The sequence below is a fragment of the Dryobates pubescens genome, chromosome Z (genome assembly GCF_014839835.1).
Source record: "Dryobates pubescens isolate bDryPub1 chromosome Z, bDryPub1.pri, whole genome shotgun sequence".
Lineage (NCBI taxonomy): Eukaryota > Metazoa > Chordata > Aves > Piciformes > Picidae > Dryobates > Dryobates pubescens.
The window spans coordinates 31,214,955-31,239,185 of NC_071657.1; the positions used below are offsets into that span (position 1 = coordinate 31,214,955).

The following is a 24,231-nucleotide window of genomic DNA, read 5'->3' on the forward strand; positions in this document are numbered from 1 at the left end:
TTCTGCCAGTGGTCAGTTTTGTTTCAAAAAAGCAGTTAAATAGAGGGGTTCTTCAGTAACCCGGCCTTTTTTAACTTTTTCTTTTGGTTCTGGCTCATTTTCAGCCAGCGAGGTGTGTGCTACTCTCCCATCCCCCTCCACCAGCATCCACCACGTGTACTCCAGTTTCACTTTCAGAGTCAGGCAACGTGCTTGGATCCTATTTTTTCCTTTTCCTTGGCTTTACAACATTATACCGAGACCAGAATTCTAGATTATAAATTTTCCTGCCCGCTGCTCTCAACACCAGGTTTTGCACTGATTCAGAATCTCCGGACTGAATATTGCTTTGTAAGTGATTCTGATTATTGACTTCATAAAGCATATTGGACATTAATTTCCTTCTCACCCTCTGCCTTTGCTCCACCAAGGAGCAAAGGAGGCCCACCTTGTTATTGAATCAGGAATTGCGGCTCCTCCCTCTCCCTTCAACTTAGAGTTTGATATCAGGAGTGTAGTTACTATAGATTGAATCCTTCCTCTATCTAAAGTGTTCACGTCATTAGTATTACCAACGTTTTGTGTAAGTGATTCCCCACCGGATACCCGAACCTAAACAAATTGTAAATAAGTTTATTAACATTTGGCGTGGAAAAATTATTATTAATAAAATAAATTCATTCCTTTTATTAATTGATCATCCCGCTTATCAAGCGTTAGTAGCCTTATTTTCTGAATTAATTCAATTCAGTAGCTAACAGTGTACTTTTATGTATGTCCTGGAGGGACAAAGTCTCAGATATGCCCTGAACCAGACAATGGAGCAGGAGCCAGGAGGTCTCGTTTTCCAGGATATTGCCCGCATTGCCCAGACTTGTCTGAACATGCCCTGGGTTCCAAGTGGGTGATGTGTGTGTGCCTTTGGCCACGTTTGGAGAAAACTTAATTGTTCAGGTTAAAGTATCAGGTTTCTATCTTTTAAGCTTTGTTGCCATGGGAAATCTATAACTACTAGCTCAAAGAGTGAGCCTCTTTCCTTGCCTAAGATCTGGGAGAGAAGCCATGAGTCTTACTTTGTAATCCTGAGAAGCCAAGGCCTGCTTTACCTTGCAACTCAGAATCCATGCTGTGCCTCAGTTTACTCAAAAAGATTCAAGAGCCCCACGCAGTAACACATTATAAAAGCCCAGAAGCAGACATATGTGTCTTGCCAAGCCAAGGGACATACCCTGGGTGGGCCAAGACACCGGGAACCATCTCCTTTGCAGTAATCAGTTGCTTTCAGCATAAACACCAGCTTTGCAAAACCCAGACCTCATTCTGAACTCATGAAGAGTGACAGGCTATTTGTTTGAGAGCCTACCACTGCAGAACATTCTTGTTTTACTGAAAGAAACAACAGGAGCCACTGCAGAGGTTGCAGCTGAAGAACCTCTCCATAGCAGGCAAAGCTGCAAAAGCTGCCAAGTCCTGAGCTGCAGGGATGAGAGCTGCTCAAAGCCTGAGAACCGAAGATACCCCAAATCACAGACCATCCCGACAGCCACACCATGCCTACACCATGCCAGAGATGCATCATTCACAGAGAAGCCTCCTCCCAGCACAGTAGTGTCCATATACAGATGCCACTGCTGGTCAGCATGAATTCAACATGCCCCATATTCTTGGGATTATAAATGCAGGAACTGAATATACTGGACTAAAGCAATTTGCAGGGAGTAACTCAGCAAATATGACGTTTCTAGGCATTTGTTAAAAGGTTCTGTTGCCCTATCTGCTCTATTAGGGGAGTTCTAGAGTTCCCCTTTGTGGGCAGAGCTGGCATGTTGCCAAAGTTATTTTTCTTTACAGTTTAAGTTACTCTTTGTTGTTTCTGGGTTTCCCTAATATTGTTTTAATTGTTGCATGTTGCTGCTTGTGAGATACCTTTCAACAACTGAATATTTTAAATCAGTAAATAGGTTTAATTAATTTTTTCTGTGGGATTTTTGATTAATAATTTGATTTATGTTTTTATTAACCATTCTACCAATTACTAAATGTTAATAACCATAACAATGAACAACCACAGATGTTAGAGTTTTGGTAGCTAAAATTCCATTTTCAACTTCCACTCCTTTAGTACTAATAAGTACATTTTGTCTTACTAAATAGGATGATTTAAAAATAGGCTTGGAGTGGGACACCAATCAGTCACAAACCTACTGTCAATTATCACAAATATGCATAAGCTTTGAATGTTGATTGCCCAACCATAGCCTACCAGGAGATGACAGGTTCTTCCTACCTTATTAAGATACATGAAATGGAAAAGATATAGATATGGATTACAAACCCACTGCTCTCTAAAAATTGAAGGAAGAATTACTTTATGGGAAATCTTGGTACTGTGACTTATTATTGAGGTTATCCATTACATCTGATTAAAATTCTCTTTTTTGAAGTATTTCAAACCCTGTCAGACTTATAACTAGACAAAAATCTGTAGTTGGTTCATGTTGGGGTTTTTTTGTTTGGTTGGTTTTGTTTTTACTCTTTATTTTTTATCTGATAAATATTCTTAGCCATTCTAGGCTTTAAATTGGGATTTTGCTAATTAATAGATAATGGATATATGTCAAGGGCATGTTTTATTTTTTTCTTTTTATTTCCTTCTCAAACACCACTTTGACTGATGTATAAACCTTTGCAAATAAATGATCAAGACTTACTATGAGCCAATTCTGAAAGGTCTGTCTGCGCTGCTTTTCTGAAGCACTGGTGCTGCTGAGATTTATGGGTGTGGCAGTTTAGGGTGGGTACCTCCTGCTGCTGCCACACAAGATACACTTTCAGTGTCCCAAGTGTCCAGCCCAGTGGGTGGACGCAGGAAATAGCATATTTCATACACATAATGTCCTGTGCCCTATAAATCTATCAGCAAAGCCATTCACTTCCTCTTTCTTCCCTCCCTGCTCCCATGAGAGATGCTTCCTATCCGGTAACAGAGAATATCTCAAGGTCTCTTAGGCCTGGCAAAGGCCTAATGCCAGGAGGAGAAGGGGGAGACGCAGTCTCAGACCCAGCCAGTCTTGAGACCATCCTAGCAGTGGGGCGGAAGAAAGATCCCAGGGGGTTTTGGGTATACCCTCAGGTGGGGAAAGGGGAAGTGTTGGGAGGCTTTTGGGTATCCTGTAAGGGGCCTCTGTATGCTCTGGGTTTCATTTGTCACTATGCTTGTAGCTTTCTGTAAAACACTAACTGCTTTTCCGTTTAAACATTCCATCACTTCTGCAATCCATTTGTGTGAGTGTCATTCTTTTGCCCCTCTCAGGGGCAAGAGAGAATCTGCCTGGCCGCAAACTGGGACAGTGGGTTAACATCAAATACCAGAGCTGAAATGAGGAAATTTGTTTTGCACCTCATTTCCGTCTGCTTTAGAGGATGGGAAAAAGGCGGAAAGACACAAATTTGATAAAAAATAAGAAATATAAGACTCAGACAAGAAACTCTACTGTGACTTGATCTCAGATTCAGTTAAAGTGGTTGAACAGAGCTGCATCGGATTAATTATAAATATTACATAAATACCTAATGTGTGAAGAGTATATGATGAAAAATCTTTAAGTGGGCAAAAAAAGGGGGATGGTAATAAATGTCTCCCAGAGAGCATAAATCATGATCTTACAAAAAGCATGTTCTCTGATTGTTCAGTCTTTTTTTTTTTTTTTCATAAATAGTGATATTGTGAGGCAAAATAGATTAAGCATGTTGCACAAATGGAAGACAGTTATTGTCAGTAGGAGTGTTTTGTGACATTGATGGAGATACTAAGATACTGTCTGCTTCTGATTCAGTGAAAAGTCAAAAGCTCCTCTGTACCAAAACCTGAATCAGTTGCAGGTAACATTCAATTTATTTAGGGATTTGAGGTTGAGGACTTTTTTTCTGGACTCTTTTCTCATAATAATAATCTGTACCTGTATGGTCAGTTCTTGTATGTGACAAACAGCCAGGTACAATGACTTGAGGTTCAGTTTGAATTTCTAGTCATGCAACTGTCAGTTAAGTCCAGGCAGTCTGGAACCTCAATTAAAGGCCAGAGAGACATTGTAACTATGTAAACCAAAACTCTCAGCAAGCAGGAAGCTACAAAAATAATTGCACCTTTGTCTCCTCTGCTCTTAGAATTTGTATAAAATTATAAATGTGAGAGGAAAGGCAAATGAAAGGACCTGAGAGCAATTACAAATGGATTGTAGTCAGAAACTGCTCTGGGAATCTTGTCTTCTGGAAAGCAAAAATTTGACATAAGGAAAAATCATATCTGCCACAGAAGGAAGCTCCAGCTGCTTCAGATCCTGGCATGACATCAAACAGTCCAGCAGTATTGATACTGACATTCCTGCTGTTACAATTCTACATGCCAAAAAGTCCCATTTCAGTCCTAACTTTGCCAAATTCTTCCTGATTTATTTTCAATTTGCCGTTCCAGAAAATTACCAGTACATAAATGCTTAACAGTAGCTCATAAACATACTCTAGCTGAAAATACTGTGGTTGAGAATGAGACACAGATTGGTCAAGTAGATGAAACTGAAAATAAGATTCTAGGAGTCATGGGAAAGAGGCACACAGACAACTTTTTTAGATTTGTGAGAAGGAAAGTATGTGACATGCTCTGAAGAAATGGAGAGAGCCATGGTGGGTTTTGTGCTCTTATTTAGCATGAAGAATCTTCTGCATGTGTATGCACCATTAAAAGTCTCTACGGTCTGATTACTCTGTTCCCCTGTACAGATATGAGAATAGTTAAAGACACCAATTACAAACACATAATTAATTCTATGCGACAAATACTCAGATAGCAGCAAAATAAGAGATTCTTTGTTGCACTTCCAAATAAAAGGTGAGGCAAAGTTTTTTGTTTGTTTTGCCTTTTTAATAATCTGAAATTCTTGGGTTTTTATTTATAACTCTAGCACTTCCATCTTAAAAAACAAACAAACAACTAAAAATTTATGAAAGCTTCTCTATATTTCTACAGGCTAGAAAAAACAATCAAGACTTCTTTTTTCTCCAGAAGGAAAAATAGACCCTCGAGGCAACACAGTCAAAAATACAAGTTTCAAAATCCATGGTTTTAATGCATCATTTCACTTTTGCCTGAGCTTCTCTTTCATGACTACTCTTTTAAGCTTATTAGGTTCAAGGTTGACTTTCTACTAAATGTTGACAGCTCATTTTCTGCAGAGAATTAATAGTCCTGTGACTATATACAGAAAATACTTATTAGAGATTATGGTTTCCTTACAAAATGTATATTAATATTATTATTGCTGTGGCTATTGGAAAGGTAAGAAATGTAACTTAGAAAAGTATCACAGTATCACAAAGGTTGGAAGAGACCTCAAAGATCATCGAGTCCAACCTGTCACCACAGACCTCATGACTAGACCATGGGACCAAGTGCCACGTCCAGTCCCCTCTTGAACACCTCCAGGGACGGTGACTCCACAACCTACCTGGGCAGCCCATTCCAATGACGAACAACTCTCTCGGTGAAGAACTTTCTCCTCACCCTGAGCCTAAACCTCCCCTGGTGAAGCTTGAGACTGTGTCCCCTTGTTCTGGTGCTGGTTGCCTGGGAGAAGAGACCAACCCCTTCGTGGCTACAACCACCTTTCAGGTAGTTGTAGAGAGCAATGAGGTCGCCCCTGAGCCTCCTCTTCTCCAGGCTAAACAATCCTAGCTCCCTCAGCCTCTCCTCATAGGGCTTATGCTCAAGGCCTCTCACCAGCCTTGTTGCCCTTCTCTGGACACATTCAAGTGTCTCGATATCCTTCTTAAACTGAGGGGCCCAGAACTGGACAGAGGACTCAAGGTGTGACCTAACCAATGCAGAGTACAGGGGCACGATGACTTTTCTGCTCCTACTGGCCACACTATTCCTGATGCAGACCAGGATGCCATTGGCCTTCTTGGCCACCTGGGCACACTGCTGGCTCATGTTTAGGCGGCTGTCAATCAGCACTCCCAGGTCCTTCTGTGTAGCAAAGCAGTCTTGGCTAGTCAAACAAGTAATTTTAGGTTTATGAAAAAGACCCTATACCTAAATATGGCTACAGTTCTAGAAGGTAAGTGAGGAAAGCATAATAACGTGAAAAACAAATCCATTGAATTACTACTTTAAAATAAGAGAATCTTGATCCATCATTAAAAATCAAAAGCTAAAGCAGAATCTGGTTTGGTTTAATGTATTTTAGATTATGTATGTAGCACACACAGTTAATGCTCAAAGTACTTTTACTCATCATTCTACTGAATATTTGCATTTTATCAAAATAGAAATGCGTATGGGTATGGTCATGTTAAACTTTGTAACCCTATGTCAGAATGCTTACATTTTAGTAATTCAAAATAGCTATAACAGTTGTACTTTGAAAACCTGCAAAGCCATTAATATTTAAGGAAATCAAAGATTATTTCAGGTATCAGTTTCATTCAGGACCAGTTAGTTTCTGAAAATAGGGAAGTATCTCTGTTGCTGATTGATGGTCACTTCAGAATGCACTCTTTGGCAATATAATGTCTTTCATTTATTGGCCAAAAAATAAGGAAACTGTGGTCTGCAGTTACAAAGGTACTTATTTATGAGAAGACAGTGAAGATCTAAAGATATAAAACAATATTTTGCAAAGCAGTAAATAAAACAACACTGCATGCATTGCCCAGAATTTTTATGATTAATGAAGATAAAATGTTAACTTTAACTGTTACAGTTGATTAATAAAATTTGTTAATAAGACATCTTTAAGTTTTGGGGTATAAAAAGTTGTAAAGATAATTAAAAGATATGCAAGAGGTCCACTAAGTATCTTATGACCAATATGTGGAAAGTGTGTTGAAACAAAATAAATAATAATATATTTTCTGGTTCTTTCTCATTCTTAATCGGTCTTACTTTTGGTTTGATTTAAAATACTTTCCCAGTTTTTAAGCATCTGAATTTAGGAGGAACCCATGCTTCTCTACAGTTGACTTTTTTCCCTTTTTTTTTCATACTTAGCTGAAACCTCCATAATTTCATAAACTCTCTTAAACTACAAGCATCCTATTTCAGAAGTACAAACATAAAATAACCTCAAAGCAAGCAATGTGCTTGCCAGATGTAAATTGATTTATCCCTCTCAATAACAGCAAAAGTAGAGATTCCACTTCATCCCTTCATTCTATGTTTAGAAATCAGGTACACTTTGACATGAGGCAGCTTAATCCTATTTAAAATGTTAGAAGTTGAAATATCAAGAGCTGTCTGAAATCTGACTTATCAGTGTGCTCCTGCCAATCTTTTTTTTTGACAATTTACACTTTAGAATCAATAGTTCTCTTTGATTTCCCAGCAGAAAGACATCCATCTTTCTATAGCTCAAGGATTTAATATCAAAGGCAGACTTTGGTTGCTTTATTTCTAAAAAATATGAGCAGAACTTTTAGCCATTGCTCACAAAATAAAATTAATTAGAACAGTGAAATCATTTGAATAAAGTCTATTTTATGCAATTGTTCATATTGATTTATTATTTGTTGCAGTGATTCTTTAATTCCCCATTTACACATACAGATTTTACATGGAAATTCACAGTATTACTGCAATTAAGTAGTTATCATCAGAAATTGCATTTAAAAATCTAATCATATTAAAATATTCTGGATTATATACCTGTGCTAAAATGCTTACCCTTTGCCTGTGTTACAAGTTCTCACCCTTGTGGCATTAATTATTTAAAATTCCACCTGTATTTCAAAACTGCAGTTTCTACACTTCCTCTGTTTTGTTAAACTTGAGAAGTTCTAAAACAAGAACATTTTGTCAACAGATATAACTGTTGATAAAGTGATTAAAGATACTTCTTTGATTACACTACCTAGTGGTGTTGTTCACTATTGAGTAAAATACATAGTCTTCAGAGTTCTTTTGCAATGATTAAACCTTGCAGTAGAAGAACTTGTCTGTGAAGGATGCAAATGGTCTTGTCTAAGACGTTCCCATTTTTCCTGGAGATTTAGTTAGAACTTTTTTTTTTTTTTTAAATTGTTCAATAAATTATTTGGATAATAGATTCAAAGTTCTGGTTTGGATTTCAAACCTTAAAAAAATATTTTTTTTTTTTTTTAATGTTCATTAAGATAGTCTGAGATTTAATAGATAGGTTTGAATATAATGGGTAACCTTTCCTGATACGGATTTGTTAATGTAGGTAACCATTTTAGGTATTCCATAATTTGGATTTGAATTTTGGAATTGGATTTTATATTTCCAGTTACTACTTTGTCAAAGAGGTTTATATGGGTTTACAGTTCTCTGTACTAATCTTCTCTCATAAACCAGTTTCTTGCAAATTATCCTTTTTTGGCAATGTGAAATTTGTTCATAACAAGGTAAAATTGCTATGAACCCCTGAATGTTTTTTGAGTTGTTTGGGTTTTTTTTCTCCCCTCCTTTTCTTTTTTTTTCCATTCCTTCTTTGTAGATCAGACATTTAGCAATAGCTCTATGTTGTTATGAATATGGTAGAAGGGATATTCTATGAATGAGATGTCATGCAATCCTCTCATGCTTCAGACAGACAGCAAACTTTGTATGTAGGGATGCACAAGTACCTCTTGTATCAGCATCACTTCCATTCAAATTAACACTGCTGAAAAATTGATTACTACATCAGCCTAAAAGCATGATAGATTTACTCTGAACACTCAGTTTCAGACCTTGCAGTGACTATCACTCCATTCATAAAATGGAGTTCGACACTAACAAACCCCCAACCCATCCCTTACAAAACAGCCTGAACTGAGAGTTATGAATAAGGGTAAAGTGTGCACCCTTTATTGGCTTTCCAGACACAGCCATGATGACTTTAATGCACAACTGTATTTCATTGTCAAAAGTGATATGAAAAACTGGTTAATATGGAGAATAAATGACTGTATGAAGTGAGAGATTTTATTTATTGAAAGTAAGGCCTTTCTACAAAAAAAACCAACAAAACCAAAATGCAACAAAACAAAACCCCCAAACAAAACAAATTATATAGCCTCAACTCTCAAGACTCAAACACAAAACAACAGAAAACTATACTCTGAATTATTCTTAAGAGGAACCAAAAAGCACTAATGCTGGTAGCCTAGATAAATTCACATACTATATAAAGGAAGACTTTGTCAACTCTCAACTGCTGAACACTGAGAAGCTTAATTTACTGTTGACCTTTTACTTTCATGTGGTTCATGAACTGTAATTTGCTAAACAGGAAGTGCAGGTCAAGTTTGTATTTGGTATTAACTGTGCTAATGTGACACAAGAAGAGACCACAACAGAAAGCATGTTAAATAAATTATTCAAATTCTAGAATCTTCATGACACTGCAGTTTAAGTCTTTAATATTTACAGCTGAAGGAGGACTGTCAAAATTAAAACCATATAAAGCAGGTGACATCCACAATATTTAAGGAAATCTTAGATTATTTTAACCTTTTGTTTAAAAAGTGAGAAAATATAAAAAGAATACGCAGGTGAAGACTTAGTGAACTATATAATATAAATACTAGAAGTATCTTTAATCCTGCAAATTGCATTAATATTAATTTTATAATGTATTAAAATACATTGATTCATAAATATTAATCATATATAAAAATTTATAAAATGTAATCTTGTATTACTAAACTTGCAACAGAATTCTTCTTTTTCTTAAATAATGAGAGAGAAAAATGAAGCACCAGACAACAAATCTCAAGAATTGGTATTTCTACAAAGGGTTTCCAAAAAATATTTATAAAATTTCTACTGATTGTATCAAAATCAATTCTACTTAGCTATCTACCATCATACCAATTTAACTGGTTTAATAAATAAACACTTACATTAAATTATCATTGATGTTAGAATACATTATCACTTCTGTTTGTACATCAATAATTTTGCTGATAGAGCTGCTTGACCTTTTTCTTCTTATTTCAGTCACTTGGATGAATTTTGTAAACAACTACTGCAACTGGAGAAAATTAAGAAGTCAAGGCCACAGAATCACCTTGTAAAGTTCTCTGGTCACAAAGCTAGACCACAGTAGTTTTGTGTGATATTTATACCAGGAGCAATAAGTGGAATTAGCTCAAACATGGACATTAATGTGCTCTTATACTCTGTATATGTATATGCTCTATAAAAATGAAATCTTTGTTATAACTTCTTTTATTCGCTATTTTCAAATAAATTATCATAGCTTGTCTGGCTATCAGTCACACTCTCAGATAACAAAAAATATAATGTAATGGTTTTATTTTACATATGTAATTTTTCTTCCTAGCTCTTTATATACAACAGCTTGTAATTGAAAATTATCTAGAATATATGTTATTTCTAGTCTGGAAAAAATAGCATATGAGTTAGAGACTGATGTTATTCTGCTTTCTTGGAAACCAATGAGAATTTTTTTTAAACTGCTAAGTAATAAGATTTCACTGTCAATCTCACGAAAAGAACTTTCTTCAGCTATTTGTCTCCTGAGTAGGACCAAATTATGCCAGCGTCTTCAGCTTAAGGAGTGAGACAGATGCTCTTCACCCTTTCCCAAAGGAGTAAAGAAAATGCTCCACACCAGATTGGAATGAATTAGAAGTTTAAATGGAAGTACTATTCATAACTATATACAACAGTATGAAAGTGTACAAAATACACAATGCTTCATAATCCACCTGGGCCACAGTTCTCCAAAAAGTCCCTTAGGCCAAAGCTTCATATTCCATCTCAACCACGGTTCTCAAAAAAAACTTCCTTAGGCCACATTAACACTTAAGATATATTTCTCCGCCACTTGAACTATTAAAAGAAAGATGAAGAGCTGACTGAAGATTGTGGAATTACAGACATTCAGTCTGACCTTCGTGCCACAGAAGGTCATGGAGCAGGTCATCTTGAGTTCAGTTATGCAGCATGTGCAGGGTATCCAGATGATCAAACCAAGTCTGCATAGGTTAATGAAGGGCAGGTCCTACCTGAAAAACTTCAATGCCTTCTACAACAAGATGATCCACTTAGTGGGTAAGGGAAAGGCTGTGAATGTTGTTTGTACATACTTTAATAAAGCCTTTGACAGCTTTTCCCAAAGCATCTTCCTAGAGAAACTGGCTGAACATGGCTTGGATGGGTAGAAGCTTTGATGGATTAAGAACTGTATGGATGGATGAGCCCAAAGAATGGTGGTGAATGGAGTAAAATCCAGCTGAAGGCCAGTCGTGAGTGAGGTGGGGCCAGTTCTTTTTAATATCTTTATCAATGATCTAGACTAGGAAATTGAGGGCACCCTCAGTAAGATTGTAGAAAACACTGAAGTGGGTGGGACTGATGGTATGCCTGAGGGAAGAAAGGTGCTCCTCAAAGAGATCTGGACAGGCTGGATCACTGGGGCAAGGTCAACTGTATGAGATTTAACAAGACCAAGTGGCGGGTTCTGCACTTGGGTCAAACCAACCCCATGCAATGCTACAGGTTTGGGGTAAAGTGACTGGAAACCTACATGGCAGAAAAGAACCTGGGGACACTGGCTGGCAGCCTTCTAAACATGAACCGACAGTGTACTCAGGTGTCCAAGAAAGGTAACACTATCCTGGACTGTATTAGGAAGAATGTGACCAAAGAAATATGAAAGTGATTATACCAGCGTACTTACATTGCTGAAGGCTGCACCTTGAATACTGTGATCAGTTTTGGGCCCCTCACTACAAGAAAGACATTGAGATGCTGGTTTGTGTCCAGAAAAGGGCAACAAAGCTGGTGAATAGTCTAGAGAAGAAGTGTAATGGTTTAAATCAGAACAAAATTGGTCAAACTGAACCAGTGGGTTAACCTATTTCTATTTTCCCAACACAGAAGTAAGGGAAAAGCAACACACAAAAATTCAGGATTGAGGCACAAAAAAGTGAACTAAGAATAGAGTTTACTGATCAAGATCAGAAAACATGATACAAAATCCATAATTACCATAGCCTATTTGCAGAAAATGCAGTGTAAAGCAGCAGCAAGCAGAAGCAAATAAGCCAAAGACTATGCTCAGAAAACTACCCCATTTCTCCTTGTGTCTTCACCATCCCACTTGAAAAGACCAACACCCCAGAACCTGGAACCCAGAAGCAGCAACCAGAACAGGAAACCTGTGGCAATGGTAGCAATAAGCAGTGTGACCAATCTGACAGTATAAGCTTAGAGCTTGACATGGTGGTAGGCCATGCTTAGCATAAGTGTAGAAGTAGCTAGCAGTTTAGCAAAACAGTGCTGTGCCTGCAGCACTGTAACTAAAGCAAGGTACTGGTAGCTATAAACACAGAGAGTTATCTTGGAACAACAGGACACATCAATCAACAACCTCACGTGATATCAGTAGTTTAACCAATAATCTATGATAGTATGATGTGGGGCAGTTGTGGGGAACCAATGAAGCTACGCCAGCAATGCTCTGTGAGTCTACATAAGCTGTAGAGGTTCCTTAATAAACAAACAATACTAGATCATACTGGTTGTCTGTATTGATTCCATACTCTGTCATCAACAGAACCTCCCATGTTACAATCAGAACCTCAAGGCCTATAGTACATTGTTCCAGACAGTACTTTCATTTTTGAAGCTGGCATGACTGCAGCATGCTATGAACAACAGTAGGAAATTCAAGTAACCCATGGCATTCTCCACCCCTTATTCTATACCATCTGCATCATGCCTAGCAGCAATCAACATCGAACAATAGACATCCTAGATCAGTCACTGTCCATTCTCACTCAAAATGAGATTGCTTAGCAGTACACAGAAGATTGCTTGCTACAGCTGCTCTAGAGATCCACTCTGTTCCAGTACATTCTCTATCATCCCAAAACCTGTCTAAATGGTGGGGCTATATTTCCACCCCAGGGATAGTCAAGTTCAGTGACTGCTTCTACTGCAGTGAAAGAAAAATATAGCTTTCATTCCAGTGCTCAGCTTCCAACACGTGCAGGAGTGGACATCTCTCTGTCACACCAGGAATACAGATGGGTTCCACCCCTTCTACCTGTCAAGCCAACCATCCTGTATAGTCCAATAAAACTAGCTGTCCCCCTCCTCCATCTGTTTGGAGGTAGGGCATGTCTAATTCTGACTGGAATCACTTGCATCTTGTGAAGATGCTTTGGGACTCCATTCAGGAGGACCAGAAGCAGTATCAGTTTGTCTTCTCCTCTTCAGTGATCTTCCACTAGAAGCTGAGACAACATTCTTTAGGGGAGAATTCCCCTGTAATTTACATACTTGTGCAGCCACTAATGAAGTGGGGTTTCCTTCCCACTCTCCCATGTCCTCCCTATGGTCAAACAAGTAAAACCACAGGGTACAGTGTGGTGTGTACTTCCCAGATTCTCTCTCCCACACATGGAAATGACTGCTTCTTATGTCTGAAACATGAAACAATACAGGTGGGGAGTCCTTCTTGAGTTGATGGATCTCCCAGGACAGTTTCTTCACAGATAAAGTATGGGTCTTCTGTTGTTTCATCCACTGTTTGTCCTTGGCCATCTTCCAAAACTAGGATAAGAGCCAAACAAACATTCCTGACTCCTTCTCTTGTTCCCACAACAGCCCTTATTTGTCCTTATCTTTTTCAGGACAAGCTACTTTCCCTCTAGGCTTCTTTTTCCGTATATGTGGAACTGATACTGGTACAAGCTGGTTCTCTGTTGCAGTTGTGTCTGCTGGCCCAGTGACCATCTCTTGCTCCTGAGCACACTGAACACTGGTGAGAAGGGTTTGATACACATGTGCTAACCTCCAACACACTGCCACAATTTCTTTCTCTCAGGAACTCCCAAGCTGACAGCAGACTTTTACCAAACATTTCACCAGATTGTCTTGCTTGGGGGTGAATTTCTGAACCACTGGAGGACTCCACTGCCCTAAGAATTTACTCATACATTCCTGTTGACCCTGCCATTCATCAATATTCAGCATTGGACCAGATTTCTCAGTGATATTCTTGAGAAAGTCCTATATTATTCTGAATAAAATCTGTCCTGCCAGCTTCCAACACAGGAGCATCAGAGCTGCAAGCCATTCCCTTGAGATAAAGCTCATCACCAGAAGAAATATATTAAGAATGACAGTGCACCAACACCAACCAGCAGCAGAAAGCAAATACTCCAACATAGTGAATGCAGCACAGGAGAAAAAAAAAGCAAGACAAGCAAACAAGCAAAACCAACCGCAAAACCAACCAAACAACAAAAACCACAACAAAGCAAAACACTACATAAAACACTCATAACAAGCTTCAAGCCTGTTACGGTGTGCTCCAAACTCCCCTTTCCCCTGCCTCCACCAGTGGAGGTTTGAATGGGGAAAGACAAAAGCAGCAAATTGCCTTCCAAGGTGTGAAATTTCCTTCCCCTTCACCTGGGGACAGGTAATTAGTGCCCATTCTTCCCACTAGGGTGGAGGTTCCTTCCAGGACCTCAACCGACTGGACAACATGATGGCATTCAACAAATCCAAGTTCCAGTTGCTGCACTTTGGCCACAATAACTCCATGCAGAGCTACAGGCTGGGGTCAGAGTGGCCGGAGAGCTGTCAAACAGAAAGGGACCTGGGGGTTCTGATTAACAGCCACCTTAACATGAGCCAGCAGTGTGCCCAGGTGGCCAAGAAGGCCAATGGCATCCTGGCCTGCATCAAGAATAGTGTGGCCAGTAGGAGCAGAAAAGTCATTGTGCCCCTGTACTCTGCATTGGTTAGGCCACACCTTGAGTCCTGTGCCCAGTTCTGGGCCCCTCAGTTTAGGACGGCCATTGAGACACTTGAACATGTCCAGAGAAGGGCAACGAGGCTGGTGAGAGGCCTCGAGCACAAGCACTATGAGGAGAGGCTGAGGGAGCTGGGATTGTTTAGCCTGGAGAAGAGGAGGCTCAGGGGAGACCTTCTTGCTGTCTGCAACTACCTGAAGGGTGGTTGGTCTCTTCTCCCAGGCATCCAGCACCAGAAGAAGAGGACACAGTCTCAAGCTGCACCAGGGGAAGTTTAGGCTTGAGGTGAGGAGAAAGTTCCTCACCAAGAGAGTCATTCGTCATTGGAATGGGCTGCCCGGGGAGGTGGTGGAGTCACCATCCCTGGAGGTGTTCAAGAGGGGATTGGATGTGACGCTTGGTGCCATGTTTTAGTCATGAGGTCTGTGGTGACAGGTTGTACTTAATGATCTTTGAGGTCTTTTCCAACCTTGGTGATTCTGTGATTCTGTGATTGTGTGATTCTGCTTGGGACCTATGATTAAGTAGGGTGCTTTGCACCCATTATACACTGGCCTTGGACACATTGTCTAAAAACACCTTAAATAGAGTGGCCAAAAAATGATGGGGGCTTTCACCATCATCTTGCTCCTGCCCTCAGTCTCGCTCTCCTGCTCTCACTCCTACCTTCATCTTGCTCACTCCACTTGGACCTGGCTCCTCCCCAGACCCTGCCTGCTTGAGCTCCTGCTCCTTGCCTGCCATGGAGCAACCCTGCCTGCCATGGAGCAACTCTGCCTGCCATGAAATCTGTGGCTTTCTCGTAGTGCTGTTGCTCACGAGTTCTGCCTTGTAGCAGCTATGTCTATGGACACTGATTCTGGTGGGTCCTTGTCATTTGGATCATGCTGCATTATCCACAAAGTGGATTATAAAACCTGCAGTTTCTGGAGCCTGCTGCTGACAAGAGATCTAGGGACTGATGCCAAATTTCTTCTCCATCCTCATGAGTACTAGTGTTCTCATCGGCTTTCCCAAGGTTCCTGGATTGCCTCTGATTATAAATGGAGTAAAGCTATTTTGTGACTCAGCCTTTTCAATTTTCTGAATTCTCTAAATTGTACTAAAGTTGCCCATAAGCATTCTGGTAGAAATTGCAACCAAATAGAACCTGTACATAATTTAATAAGATTTTATACCTAATGTAGGGGTCGGGGTTTCGGAAAAAATAAACTGTATTTTTGTAATTGCTGCTGCATTAATTCACCCCCTATCAAATCAAAGCCTTAAATGAATGTTCTTCTTATCTCTCTTTTGTTATCCAAATCCTTTCGCCTCTTGTCAAAAAAATTTAACTACCCTAATTAAGACAGCTGCTTTCTATACCTCATGCTAGATGCCAGAAAACACGTAATGGTTTAAAACAGAACAAAATGGGTCCAACTGAACCAGTGGGTTATCCTGTCTATTTCTATTTTCCCAACACAGAAGTGAGGGGAAAGTAACACACAAAAGCTCAGGATTGAGGCACAAAAAAGTGAGCTAAGAATAGAGTTTACTGATCAAGATCAGAAAACATGGTAAAAAATGCATAATTACCGTAGATTATTTGCAAAAAAAACCAAAACAAAACAACCAAAACCCACCAAAAATCAAAGCAACACAGTGCAAAGCAGCAGCAAGCAGAGGCAAGCAAGCCAAAAGGCCAAGCCAGAAAACTACTCCCTCATCCCTCCTTGTCCCTCCACCATCCCAATGGAAAATACCAGTACCCTAGAACCCAGAAGCAGCAAGCAGAGCTCCCTCCCATGTTACAATCTGAACCTCAAGATCACATGATTCTATTTTCTTAAATTATTTATTACAACAAAGAAAGCTTGGAGGTAGAAATCTATTATGATTATCTGAAAGACAATATATTAAATCAAATTTTGGACAAAATACACTTTTTACCTAAAATTTAAAAAATACACTTATATAATGTGATCAGAAACTATCATTTCAGTATGGGTATTTGAATATTGCAGTTCCACACAGCTTCTTGCAAAAACTTCTTCCCAATATTTTTTTCCTACAGTGAAGTATGAAGATTTACTAATTGTTTTTCTTACAGTTAGTAACATTCTCACTAGTTAAAAGAAATTAGCCTCTAGACATTAATAGTGGTGAGGCCTTGAACATGCTAAAGAGGAGAGGATAAGACACAGCTGCAGAATAATGGCTAAAGCTTCGGGGGGATGGAGGGGGAAAGAGCAATAAAAATTCACACACTAAGAAGTTGACCAGAACATTGACAAGAGACTGTAATATTGTTGGTAGGTCAGAAAGTGACAGCAGATGCCAAGAGGTAAAAGGACTTTCACTATTGAAGTAATTCCATGCATATGTAAACATAATCCCAGAAATTTAATGAATATGAATTATTGTAAGTGTATATAAAACACATAGAGACCATCTTTGGTTATCTGAACTGGGAGGACTACCTGTTCACACCCAACACCATTAAATAAAGGCAATGCTTGGCTTAATAACCATCAGCTATTAGGTTTCGATTGATGTCCCTGTTTCAATTGCTATAGCTGTATTTCAGGTAGAGAAGCAGTCCCATTTAATTTCATCAATTGAACACCCTCATTAATAATTTGTTACTACTTCTGAGCATGTCACCATAACTTGAATTTTCTGTTCCACAGGTGTTCTTACACATGACACAACTGTGACAAAATCTTTTGTTATAATTTGTTATGTTTAAATAAATTCTGATGACAAAGCTGGAATTCAGTTTCTGGAAATAACTGTGTGAATATTCTTAAATCTTCATAAATGCTTATGGAAGTACAATGCTCTGTAAATATTTAAAGCAATTGTAAATATTATATTCCATATAATTGCTGTACTTAAAAGTAATTTACTCCTTTCTTTCTCTCTTTGTGTCTCCCTTCCTTCCTTCCTTCCATTCCAATTGTTAGCATTAATATGCAGGTTAAACTTCTTCTTAAAATAAAAATATTGCTGAAAATAGACTTTTGTACTAAAAAAAGTACAATCAGGTGCACTTGATATTCAGTGAAATGTTAAAGATTAGTGAAAAAAGAAAAGAAGCTCCACATACACACCATTGAAAAAAAGATCTGGTAGCTGTTAATACACTGAACTTTCCAGGCCACTTCTGAAAATCTCTCAATGTATTCCAACAGTATAATTAAATACATATGTTTCTTTCTACTTCGGGGAAAGAGAATGCTGTAAGCCCCATGTTTTTGGCTACTTAACGACTTCTATATTAAATGTTCTTTTGGTGTGTCCTACTCCAGTAATTGCATGAGAATATGGAGCAGTGCAACCACAGTCAAATCCCTGTTCAGGTCAAATATCAAGGCTCTTCATGTGCATTCTAGTATTCTGAATTTTTTTACCTGATAAATTTCAAAATTTAATTAATTCAAAAGAAGGTCTACATGTGTAATGGTTCACAGTCTGGTGACTAAGTCACAGTGGGATGCCAACAGTAAACGAAAAGACATTGTGTATGAACAATCAGTGTGAAATATTGGTTCAACTACAGACAAATCCAAAAGACTATGACCTCAACAATCACAGTATCACAGTATAACTAAGGTTGGAAGAGACCCCAAGGATCATCGAGTCCAACCTGTCTCGGTAGACCTCATGACTAGACCATGGCACCAAGTGCCATGTCCAATCTCCACTTGAACACCTCCAGGGACAGTGACTCCACCACCTCCCTGGGCAGCCTATTCCAATGACAAACGACTCGCTTGGTGAAGAACTTTCTCCTCACCTCGAGTCTAAACCTCCCTTGGCACAGCTTGAGACTGTGTCCCCTTGTTCTGGTGCTGGTTGCCTGGGAGAAGAGACCAACCCCTTCCTGGCTACAACCACCTTTCAGGTAGTTGTAGAGGGCAATGAGGTCACCCCTGAGCCTTCTCTTCTCCAGGCTAAACAATCCCAGCTCCCTCAGCCTCTCCTCATAGGGCTTGTGCTCAAGGCCTCTCACCAGCCTTGTTGCCCTTCTCTGGACATGTTCAAGTGTCTCGATGTCCTTCTTAAACTGAGGGGCCCAGAGCTGGACACAGGACTCAAGGTGCGGCCTAACCAATGCAGAGTACAGGGACACAATGACCTCCCTGCTCCTGCTAGCCACACTATTCCTAATGCAGGCCAGGATGCCATTGGCCACCTGGGCACACTGCTGGCTCATGTTTAGGTGGCTGTCAATCAGCACTCCCAGGTCCCTCTCTGTTTGGAAGCTCTCCAGCCACTCTGACCCCATCCTGTAGCTCTGCATGGGGTTGTTGTGGCCAAATTGCAGCACATGAAGTGCAATGGCATGACTTTCTCCCTGTCTGGCAGGATTTTCCACAGGCCATAGCTGGAAGATTATATGTCAAGAAACCTTCTAAATTTGCAGATGGAGTGAACCATCTGTAGTGCCAAGCTTCATCTGATGACTCATCTTGAAAATTATTAGAAAACAGTAACAGAGAGATGTCCATGAAGGTCCAGATTAAATATTTTCACTTGAGACATTCCTATCACTGGTCCTATTAGGTATGTTTTGCATGCTAGCCTCTTTTTCCCTTCTTTTGGGATGTCTCATTTCTTCATATAAAGAAGTGGGTGTTTGTTCCAGGGATACCAGCCACTGTGAGCTCATGCTGTCATACAGCTTACCAGTGTGTGGGAAGTTGAGCTTCACAATTTCCATGAATTTAGCCTAAAATGTGGATCTTGATTGTGGATCTTGGTTTAAAAATGCTTAACAAAGTTGATTTTAATAATTATCACATACTCTTGCATATTTAAACTGATTTGTTTTCAACCCAGACTTGACCTATTTTTGAATTCACTATTTTAAAATAGTATTATTTTTAGGTATGTTAACAAGAAGGATTTTGTTTACCAATAAACCAATATTGACACATTTTAATAAAATTCTTCCTAAAGATTCCTCTTTAGCATCAACACTGGAATGTTAAGATCAAAAACTTTGCTGATATGATGGCGAGAAAAGAACAATCCCCTTTAGAGGAATGTGCACCTTCATACTTGCTTAATGAGAATGATGATCATGATTTCTCCATATTCCTAACTTAATTTTTATCATTTTAAGGTTCAACGTACTTACATGTATTTTTAAACATGACTTTTGAAAAGAATTATGTGTTACAAATAGGTCACAAAACCAGCACAGTCTAATGTGTTAAGTCTTGACAGTGTTAACTTTGGAGGTTTTTTGACAGATTTTACAGATATTGACAAAATGATTCAGAATAGATGTCCCTCATGTAGGAAATAGGGCTCATTCCCACAGTATCCCTGATTTTGTGTTACCAATTGTAGTAGTTTGGGCTGGGTGCCCTCTGCTGCGGGGGTTGCTTCCTGTGTCCAGAAGTCCAGCCCAGAGGGGTGGACACAGGAAACTAGGTATTTCATACCATAATTCTCTGCCCCACTATAAGATCCAGTGCGGGGTCTGGCACTTCCTCTTTCTTTCCTTGCTGTCACCCATTGACTGGGGGAGATGGCAGTCTCAGAGCAGGTCTGTTCTTGCTGCGGGCATAGAGCCAGCTGCAGTGAACGGGTGAGCCCAGCTCCCAAAACCCAAGAGGGCGAATGGGGACTCCAGCTGGAAAGCCATTTTCAAGGGCTCTGAGAATGCATTTATGGCTTTTGCTGGAGAATCTGTTTGAATGCCCGAGGGGTGGAGGTGATTTTGATTCTGTACCGTGGTGGTAGAGGTGGGTGGGCCCCTGCTGTGTGCCGAGCGGTGGTGGTGGCTCCCAGCCATGCACTTGGGCTGCGGTGGGGCCGGCTCCAGTCTCTTTCCCCGATTTTCGGACGAGCTCCAAAAATGGCACCTAGCACCTGGCACCTTCTCCCTTCTCAGCAGGTTGTGGTGCAGCCCCTCCCTCTTCTGGGGGAGGGTTGTGTAGCTGGATGCTGTCATGCCTCAGTATGCAGACACCCAGTGTGTGTGTGGGGGGGGGTGTGCGGTGTACCTATGACATGCATCTGTGTAACCTCAGACCGTGGTTGGAAGCGGTCAGTTGCAGCACCCTGGATGGATGGAAAAAAACAGTTGTGGAGCCTGATTGTTCTGACTGACTTGCCCCAGGGGTGGAGAATATGCCACTGAGTAAATATAGATGAAAATAAAGGTTTAGTTGAGATGTTGTGAGTCTTTTTCCAGGTGACCAGGATATCCAACGAATCCATGAGGAACTTGCACTGCAGAAGAATGAATTCTGCATTGCTGGAAGGTTCCATCAGATGAAAGAAGAAGAACTGGAATGGACTGACACTTGAGCCTGAATGAGAGACTGTTTAGGTGGACAGCCAGCTGAAGATATGGACTTTGCTGGACATGTCATCAGAAGATTTCTAATTTGATGATATGTTTGGGTGCAGAGATTAGGATATTAAATAAGGGGTGGCATGTAGTAGTTTGGGCTGGGTGCCCTCTGCTACAGGGGGTGCTTCCTGTATCCAGAAGTCCAACCCAGAGGGGGTGGGCACAGAAAACTAGGTATTTCATGCCATAATTATCTGCGCCACTATAAGATCCAGCTCGGGGTGTGGCACTTCCTCTTTCTTTCCTTGCCGTCACCCGGTAACTGGGGGAGATGAGCAGTCTCAGATCTGGCCAGCTGAGACTAGCTTAGCATTGGGGGGGGGGGGGGGGGGGGGAAGAAGGAGCCCTGGGGTTCTTGGGTGTACCCTCAGGTGGGGATGGGATGTTTTCTGGGTCTGCTTTGGGATCTCTTTTGTCACTGCACTTCTGGCTCTCTGTAAACATTCACCGCTTCCATTTAAATTACCCATCACTTTTGCAATCTGTTTGTCTGAGTCGTTATTTCTACCCATGGTGGGGAGGGGGTCTGCCTCAACCCTTCACACCAATAAACCACAGCTAAAATGGGAAATCTCCATATCTTCCTGCATATACACATTGTTTTAAACTTTCAGTTACATATTGGCAAATATAAAAATAACAATGCTCACCATGTTTAATTCCTTTTAACAAAAGAAAGTGTCCTGTAATTGACCAGAAATACTAAAAATGTACATGGCAGACTTTTTGATGAGATTTTTGTAGAGGTATAACACTAACAAGAAAGTTAGCTTCCCTTCAATAAAAAAAAATTAACCATATGCCAGTTCTGTAGTTTGCCACAGTGTCAGTGAATAAGCGTAATAAAACTCTAGGCTTAGTGAATAAATACAATTGCAATGATCAAGATTTTAAATTTCCAAGAAAAAGGGAAAACGCTTTTTCAAAAATGCTTCCTGGATATCTGATCATGCCTTTTAAAATGGAATCTATGTTTACCCTTATTTCCTTAGAGAATGGTGTAAAATAACATTCATATATTCGTACTTCTTCTATTTGTCCTCTAAAAGAAAAGAGACTATTTATAATTTTGTCTTGTTAGGAAACATATTAAATTTAGATACTGTTTTGAGAGTAGGCACAAATATATATCCAAAATATTTTATGCTGGAAAATCACATGAAGATTTTGAGTTCAGTCAGGATAAACTGCTCCTAGTAAAATGTTCACAAGTGTCTGAATATAATTTTTTTTCCAATAAGAACTTAGTGTACATGGCAAAGTATATTGCTTAAGACTGTTTTACTTTCTCTCTTTAGGACAATAAATACAACTCTTTCCAGCCTAAACAATATAGGCTTATTATATATTGTTTTAACATTGTGCACTGTACAAAACTGTTTAAACATTATAAAAATACCCATCAATCAAACAACAAAATACACTCACCCTCTCTTCGATTAAGCCTTGCAAATCTAGGGCTGTGGCTGCTAGACAGCTCTGATGAACTGCTGAATGATGACTGAGGCAAATCCAACACCAACTGATCATCACAGTTATCTGCCAGTGAAGAACAACATGTTCAGGTTAATAAAATGAACACCACTTGCTGAAAATGTAACCAAAGAGAATAATATTAATATCTGAATCAACCTTGCATCTGAGAGCTGGACATCTTTATGTCTTTCCTCCTTTTGTATTATAGATAAAATTATCAATATTGAGGCAGCACTTTTTTTTTCTCACCCAATATTTAGTGAAACAGGCTATAGTTTATTATGTTCTTCAGTCAGCCATACTTGCCCACTTCTAACTAATGAGATCATACTAATGAATTGTTTGCAGTTTGCTCATTGTCATTTACATGGATAGCAACTGAAACCTTCTAGTTCTGATTATGGCACAAAGTTACAACATCAGTACATGCTCTTTATTTCCTTTAGATCTGATGTCCGCACAGGTCTATGCAGTCACATTTAATGTGTGCTAAATACAGCTATTTCTTAAACAAACAAACAAAAAATCCATAATGCCCAGAAAATAAAAATTAAAAACAAAACAAAACAAAACAACCCCCCCAACCCCAACAGAAAAAGCCACAAAGCAAATAAAAACAACCAGAACCAAATTAAATAAAAAAAATAATAAAACTCCTGTTAAATACGATAGGATTAACAAAACTGACAATTTTTTTTTGCTTTGCCAATGGTCTGCATATTTGGTAAAGACAGCACAAAATCACTGTTGCACAGTTATTAGTATGCAAGCCCTAACATCATACAGAATGAAACCTGAGTGTTTTAGAAAAGGAAGACTTAACTGCTGTTCACAATCAGTGGTGCATAAGCAAGAAAATGCTAATCAATACTTTGTATGTTAAATGTCTCTCCAGTTCAATTACTATACCAGGCATGTGTTCATTCTCCATTTAAATTTGAATAATATAAACTGAGAATCAATATCTGTTCCAGTTTTCTTTAAAAGGAGACTAAGACATTAGAAGATGTGTAAGTAAGGCTTAGCTATACTGTGCTGGCAGATATTCTCTAGAAAATGAGAAGAAATTATGTAAACTATTAGTCTTTATTAAATAGTTCTATTTTTTTTAAGAAATACACTCTCTGGATGCAACTGATAAGTGATGAGTCACAGGTGAGTCCTTCTTCTAACCTTTCTGTTTGTCTTCCAGATTTGCACTATCTAAATAATGAATATTAATTAATATAAAATCTTCTCCCAATGCAGTTCTAACTAGGAGTTTCTGCTGAATAATTATGGATATTTCTAATTAACAGCAAGACTTTCATATGAATATCTCAAGGGAAGTTTCTGATCACCTTTAATTTTTCTTACTTTTTTAAAAAAGTTGTTTCATTAGGTTCTTTAAACAAAAATTTTTGTAAAGAGAATGCCTGACCATGACTACTGCAGTTAGAAGCTGTCTCAAATACCATAAATAATGCCCAAACACTATGAAGAAGAGGATGTATTTATTGCTTTTGATTACTTGGCATATATCATAGTGGGGGGGGTTGGACTAGATGATTTTTAGAACCCAACCCAAACCATTCTGTGATTCTGTGACACCAAATTCAGAGCACTTCAGACAGGGGTAAGGA

The 24,231-nt window shown here is 39.2% G+C and overlaps 1 protein-coding gene across 1 annotated transcript in view; it reads right to left on the reverse strand.

Annotated features, from left to right (window-relative positions):
• CNTNAP4 (contactin associated protein family member 4) overlaps positions 1-22,685 on the reverse strand; it is a gene marked incomplete at its 5' end in the record, with an annotated part of 280,039 nt that extends 257,354 nt beyond the window's left edge. Inside the window, one exon of the mRNA XM_054177755.1 lies at positions 22,562-22,685. Coding sequence (XP_054033730.1) covers positions 22,562-22,685 — 124 coding nt within the window. The remainder of the gene's footprint in view (positions 1-22,561) is intronic.
• Positions 22,686-24,231: the final 1,546 nt, after the last annotated feature.